Source organism: Agelaius phoeniceus, chromosome 1 (genome assembly GCF_051311805.1).
Source record: "Agelaius phoeniceus isolate bAgePho1 chromosome 1, bAgePho1.hap1, whole genome shotgun sequence".
NCBI lineage: Eukaryota > Metazoa > Chordata > Aves > Passeriformes > Icteridae > Agelaius > Agelaius phoeniceus.
This window is the reverse complement of record NC_135265.1, coordinates 45,076,302-45,083,373: the sequence shown is the minus strand read 5'-3', so window position 1 is coordinate 45,083,373 and position 7,072 is coordinate 45,076,302. Positions and strand designations below refer to the sequence as shown.

The window sequence follows — 7,072 nt, the reverse complement described above, 5'->3', positions numbered from 1 at the left end:
CGTTTTCACAAGTATGACATAAAGAAGTTAGAGTGAGAACCTAACTTAGACGGTTCCACTGCCCTCACAGCACTAACTCCCATACAAATAAAAATAATTCCAGCTGTAACAGCACTGAGCTTAAAAAATACATGAATAGTACTGCCATTTTGCACACTCCAAGCCACAAAACCCATCAGTTAAAAACTGATTATGTTTCATCCTTTACTTTCAAGGCCTAGTTCTGAGGTAATTAATACTTGATAATTAATTGCATGCAGAGCATATTCCAGGTGCACCATAGGGATGGTGCCAAGAAAGAAAAAAATCTGTGGTCAGAGCAGACCATTCCAAGAATCAGTCTTGTCTGGGTACAGAACACACAGCCCTCAGACCCTGGAACTGACATTTGAGGTCCGAATTTAAGAGCAGAACCGCTCTATCCTGGATGAGCCACATTTGTCTCCTTTGAAAGCCCATCAAACATGCCAAACATGCAGCAGACATGAAGTGGGTGGTGCTCTTTTACACCCTCTTCTCCAGTGATAGTATTGGTCCTCATCAGAAGAAATAGCCAGCATCTTGCACTGGCCATCTCAGAAAAGGGTGGCACCTACGGTATATGGTCAGCTCATCATAGCTGCTTCATTTTTCATAACAGAGAAAACAAACAAGACATTAACAAGAATAACTCCTTATCCACAGAGACTTTACAATCTCATTTCTCTCTTGATATAAATGCTCATAATTCTCTCATCCTTTTTTTCCTTCTTAAACACACAGAGGAAGAACTTAATCTTTAAAGAATCATTTTAATAATTTTAGACAAAAATCAAAGGAAGAAATCACAGATTATGAAAATGCTTGATTTGATAATCTTCGGTTGTTTAAATATCACCATGGAATTTGCATGACTGACACCAAAATCACAAGAATCAAAAAGAAGATTCTGTCTGCAGAAAGTCAAATGTACTGATGGAGTTTGTGCATCTTTGCAAATATCAGTCACTTACAAAGACCACCAGTGTACTGAAACAAAACAATTGACTTGAATTAATGACTAAAAGAGAAATAAAATTCTTTAACTTAAAGCATTCCACTCCCAAGGTGCTGGCCTAGGAAAAGCAGGTACACCATGACCAATAGGGGAAAAAAAGAAATAAAACAAACAAACAAACCAGAAAAAACCCAACTCAAACAAAAAAAAAAAAAAAAAGAAAAATATTCATCATTTTAAAACCACTTTCTTCAGGCAGGTTAGTCAGAGGTTGTGGTTCCATCAAAGCAGCCTAAATTTCACTTGTCTTTGTACTTATCAATTTACTTTAAGTCTTCAGAGATAGCAACAGGGAAGCAGTAAATTGACTTTCCAAGAGGGGACAGATGAGACTCCATGTTACTGCTGTTAGGACCAGCTGGCATTTGAATGCTCTCTCTTCCACAGTCTTTCTTACTGGTCCTATAAGAAATCAACTGAAATTTTCTGAAAGTGACTTGCATTAAAAAATGAGGTCCACTCAATGCTGGCAGTAAGCCAAATGAAACTAAAATGATGTTGATACTCTAATAAAGTGATTAGAGAAGCTAAAGGGTCTTGTCTATTGGCAGCTCTGACTTACCAGTCCACTTAAGTGAAACCAGCAAGGTAGTGGGGGCTGCACAACTTTTGTGGCTCCTCTCTCCAGTTGCAAAACATGGTGAAAAATAAAAGCATAGGAAGGTTACTGCAGTATAAGCAGAGTACAAGGACTACATTTTTACTAGGCTGATTAAAACATTACCTTCCAGTTGAGTTCAATTTCACAGTCCAAGGCAAATTTCAAAGCTCCAGCTTTTATTTTTAAAAAGAAATTCAATATTTAACTGAGAGATTTAAAAAAATGTATGTCTTTGAAGGATTTAAGAAGTTGCCTCACCTAAACAACTTCCCTTTTTCTAAGACCCTGTGTTACACAGTATGGTTTTAGGGAAAGAGAAGCAAAGGACCAAGAAGCAAATACTTGAATCATTATAGATGCCTCGTCCACATCTCTCTAACAAAGAGTGGGGGTTTATCAGTTTCATGCAGTAGGGTTGCATTGATATTAGGTTCATCTACAAATTCTATGTCGCACGCCTGGGTGCTGCAAGGAGAGCACTCCAGCTCCAACACCGTTATGTTGTTTGGCGCCGAGGCAACCAGCACATTCCTTGGAACATAAAGGGTCAGCTGAGGACCACGGGCTGGCCAGTAGCGACCAAGATTAAAGCCATTGATCCAAATTTGCCCCTGTTAAGAGAGAAAGAAAAAATAACAACATTTTAATAATCTGTCAGAGGTGAAATGACAAAATTGGCTTAAGCATAACATTCTTGATATAGTAACTGAACTCCCTCCACCTTTCAGTTTGATTGAACACAAGGATAGAAAATCTTGTCTAGACACATGAAATTCAGATCTCTCTTTGACTTGTAATAGCTTGGCCAACAAAAGTACTTGTGAAACCACACTGCAATAAAGTACTGATGTAGTTACACACAACCATTAAAAGCCTTGGGATCTCCTAGTATTATTTTAAGTACAACAAAATTGTGGCATACAAATTTTTAAAACTGCTTTTTATAGTTGAGGTGGTCAGAAGCCCTAGCTCAAAATATTGTACTAACATCATAAATACCTTAAATTCAAAAGATTAAAATAAATGGGCAAGGAAAAAAGTAAAAAGTCAAAGCACTAATTTATCTATAGACACACTGAAGTGACATAAATGCAGATTTTTCCAAAAGTCCATAAATTGGCAGGCTGCAGAATGTTTAGTAAAACTGTAAACTGACTCCTACTGAGTTGAGCTGAGTCTTGGTTCTCAAGCAAGACAGAGGGAGGATATACTGCTGATTTGCATAAATAATTTGGTTTTACTCCTCCAAAGTGTCCTTTCACTGTATATCAAATAAGAGTTTAGTGTCAAGAAAAGGGACGGAAACAGATAACTGCATCCCTGTTTCTCCCTCTTGCATTGGTCTTTGGTACTCAAAACATAGAGGAAAACCAGACTCATGGCATGGATGTACACTGATAAACATAATAAAATTGTCTGAATCAGTGGAAAGTAGGACTTTTACTGCATTCAGTGATTTCTAAAGTTGCCTTATATAGCTGAAATCAGAATATTTTAACACAATTTACAGAAGTTATGTACAAATGTAACATAACAAGTATTGCTGGTTCAAGCTGCTTTAGTGGTATTTTTCTAGTATTTCTTTTTTCAGGTATTTATGAAAATAAATTTTATGAACTCACAAGAGAAACTTTTTAAGGAGTTAGTAACATGCAAATACAGCTGAATTATTTCACATCTGTATCCACTTCCGTGGTATAAGATTCTATCTTGCTCTGTTCTGCCAAGGTGTTAATAAACCTTGACCTCAAACGCTTCCTTTTAAAATCAAGTTTATCTTTACTCAAACACACTACTTTCTGTAGTAGGTTTAGAAGAAAACATGGCATGAATGCAAGGTCCCCACACACAAGATGGATGAGTGAATGTACCCACTAGACTGTGGCCCTCCTCTCACAGAGAATGACAGTAATGTGTGGGAAGCAGGTGTTTAGTGTGGGAATCAAATGCACTAGAGTTCTGATGCAGGAGGTATGATCAGACAGGTCTCTGTTTCTGATCTGAATCAGTCACTGGCTGTAACTCCTTTTTCCAGTAAAGCTAAGAAATCAAATTTCTCAACTTCAAACTGTCTTTATTAACACTGCAGTTTCTAAAGACTCCATACTCAGGAATTTGTATGCCCCAAACAAGCAAATTATGACATTATACCTACTAATAAATATGCCCTAGACAAAATAAAAGAGGGAGGAACTTCACTAGCAAGATTTCCATTAGCAGGGACAGCAATTATAGTCCATGATTCCACAGAAAACAAGAACAGTTCTGACTCCAAATCCTCTTTTCTTTTGAGGGAAAAAAAGATCCAGTAAATCTAAATATTCACTCAGTGGCATGTATATTTAAGGGCATGGTGATTCCTCATGTGGAGGGTGGAGCAAGTTTTATTAATACTAAAGGGTTTAAAAAGCACTGAAGGCAAGCAAACTACAACACAGATTAACACTGTTAATACTGTACCTTTCCTTCCAGGCTGTCCCTCATGCTATATTCCTTGCCTTTGCAAAGGCAGAACCCATCATTAGGACTTTAAGTTTTCTTGGTAAGTGCTGCTTCTGTGGTTTTTCAACTACTCAGACAGGTGAATTTTAACTCCTGTTAAGAATCCCACTCCACACTTAAGTAATTTACACAGTGCCATGCAAGGAACTAAGGCCCACATACAGTGACTGGAATTTATACGCATCTACCTTAAAGGCATTTGCTCATTTGTAAAGTTATATGAAAGTCTCAGTTTCCAGGTATCTTACTTAAAACTCTCATCCAATACATATAAAGCTTGAAGGATAAATTCAACAGCCAAACTTAAGTTCATCTGGAATCGCTCCCCAGGACTGCTTTACAGAGTATGCAAACTACATAAAACAGAGATTTCCATAGATCAAAGATTTCCACCAGTACCTAAGAATTCTTGGACAACGTTGCCATTTTAAATATGCCAGTTTGCCAACTGGCATGTGTGGCCACCTCACTTCCTGAAGAAGATTTATGACTGATAGGGTCACAGAATTTACTAAAAAGGTCTAAGATTCCAGTCGCCATGAAAAAAAAGCTATTTTTTTTTCAATTTTATTCAGTGATTGTGTGACATGCACTATACAGGAACAGGGACTAAGACAGACTTCCTCATCTAAGCTCAGTGTCAGCAACACCAAGAACATGCAATGAATCACAGCCTTCTGCCTATTGTGAAGTGCTTTAACCACTACAATACTGGCAGTGGAGACAGACCAAAAGCAGCTCTTTCTCCTACTTTATTTTAATAGCAGTAAATTAATTGTTTCAGAAAAGAACAATTTTGCTACCTAGCACTGCCACAGGCATTTCCCTAAAGCCTGGACTTAAACACTTAGGCTTCCAAGAGAGTAGCACTTCAGTGCACACACACTGCTCCCTGTGCCTCCCACCAGGAACAGCTGAGCTGCTCCTCACCCATCCTGCATGCTGGTGGCTTCAGACATGGCACTATGAAAACACACTCCTTGCTGCTCTAGTTACACTCCAACCCTGTGAGAAATTCCCATTGGCAAAGATCTGCCCACAAGCTTCTCACTGCAGTGCTCCCTCATCCATTCAGTCCAGCTACAGGTAACCTTCCCCATGCATTAGATCTATATCTGTGGCACACCACCAGCCACAGAGTCCAACACTCTTTATGCTTTGCAGCAGGATCCATAGTTCCCAACACAGCACCTCAAATATGATCCAAAGGAAAAAAACCCTGCACAACCAAATGCAACGCTTCTAAACAGCTTGACAGTTAATCTTTCTCACTGTTGAAAAACTTGGGTGGATTGGTTCAGTTGTTTTGGTTTGGGGTTTTTTTTTGTGAAGCTCCACTTTCTACATCAACACTATGTATCTTTTGAATATGTTTCCCTTTCCTTAATGTTTCATTCCCAGATTTACTTAAAGCAAAGAATCAATTTCTTAGTAATTTAAATAAATTTGACACACCCACCTCTATGACCAACTTCTACCCATCTAGGAGAGGTGGACTTTGATTGTCCATAGAAGTTTCAGTAGCTTTCTAAGTGGACTTTGAGGTTTTTACAGCAAAAAATGTGTACCTTTGTCCAACCAGGAAAACTGACATAGGTGTCTTGTGGCAAGTCTGGAATCCCTCCAGGAATTGAAAGAGTACCGGTGTAAAATGTAGGTACTTCGTAACTCAGTGCTTTGACAGCAGATGTCTTCTGGTTATGAAGGGGATAAATAATGTCATAGTTCACTGCTCCATCTATGTCTAGAGGATAGATTTCCCATCCAACAAGTATATCTTGAGCAAGAGTTAAATTTGAAACTAGACCCTAGGAGGAAGAAAAAAGAAACAACACAAAAATACAATTAGCTGATGTTATTGAAGTTAATTGGGTGTAATTATAAATCAGTCACAAATCAAAACTGAATCAAAGTAACAGCTGGCTTCCAATCTGTGTACAAAAAACACAAGCATCTGGTCTTCACCAAGTTATAAGCTTTGCTTAAAAATAAAGGGCTTCATTATTCTCTGTGAAAGATTTGTTCCTCTTCAGAGTTTCAGGCTTTCATTGATACACAAGAGTTTTTTCGAATTATTTTCCTGTAACTGGAAAAATTTCTGTTTTGCTTTTACATGGACATGATTCCCAAACCTGAGGCTTAATAAAAAGGAGAAGCAACATTAAATATCATTAAGCCTGAGATACCATCACTTGGTAACACTGAGTCACTAACCCAAGACATTAAACTTGCACAATAGCAGAGAAAGTGATATTTACTTCCCACAAATCTTCTCCAGACAAGATACAGTACAATAAAATCAATGCACATGCCCAATTCAGTGAAATGCTTTCAGCTTACAGCCAGCTTCAAGCCCATGGAATCCCATTTCATTTCTATGGGACCATGTACACAGTGGTTCACAGCACACTGGGGTGCTTGCACACCGAATGTCAAAGCAAGGTAAGGTCATCATTTAAGAAGGATGAAAAGAACATGAAGTTACTCCTGCACACACCCTAACTTTGTTACAGTAATGGTTCCTAAAGCAGTGTTTCATTGCAATGCTGGTGCAATACAAGTTGTTGCAAACATCACATGTCAAACAGGAACAAGCAAACCACAGTTTCCATGGCTTTGGAGAGCTGATACTATGTCGTGTGTCTGCCGTGATATCTCCTAAGCATTGCACTGCCTCCAAAAAGCTCACCACCTGTATGAGCACTAAGTGGTTTTCTCTTCCTTTACCTAATGTCCACTACAGAACAGGAGCTTATTTTGCTTATGTCAAAATAAAATATCTGCAAGTGTCAAAAGTTAAGTGACAAAACTTCTCTATACAACATAGACTCTATTCTCTCTAGCAATCAATTGATGTAATGCAACATAACTTTAGCCTGAACTTTCTAACCTGCCTCCCTAAGCTCATCCGTAGGCACTACCAACAGAGTGAT

General features: G+C 38.3%; 1 protein-coding gene across 1 annotated transcript in view; it reads right to left on the bottom strand.

The window, feature by feature from the left end:
• Positions 1-771: 771 nt before the first annotated feature.
• GLB1 (galactosidase beta 1) overlaps positions 772-7,072 on the bottom strand; it is a 41,555-nt gene continuing 35,254 nt past the window's right edge. The window contains exons 15-16 of the mRNA XM_054636890.2: positions 5,708-5,947; positions 772-2,248 (exon numbers count right to left, since the gene is read on the bottom strand). Coding sequence (XP_054492865.2) covers positions 1,988-2,248; positions 5,708-5,947 — 501 coding nt within the window. The 3' untranslated portion in view covers positions 772-1,987. The remainder of the gene's footprint in view (positions 2,249-5,707; positions 5,948-7,072) is intronic.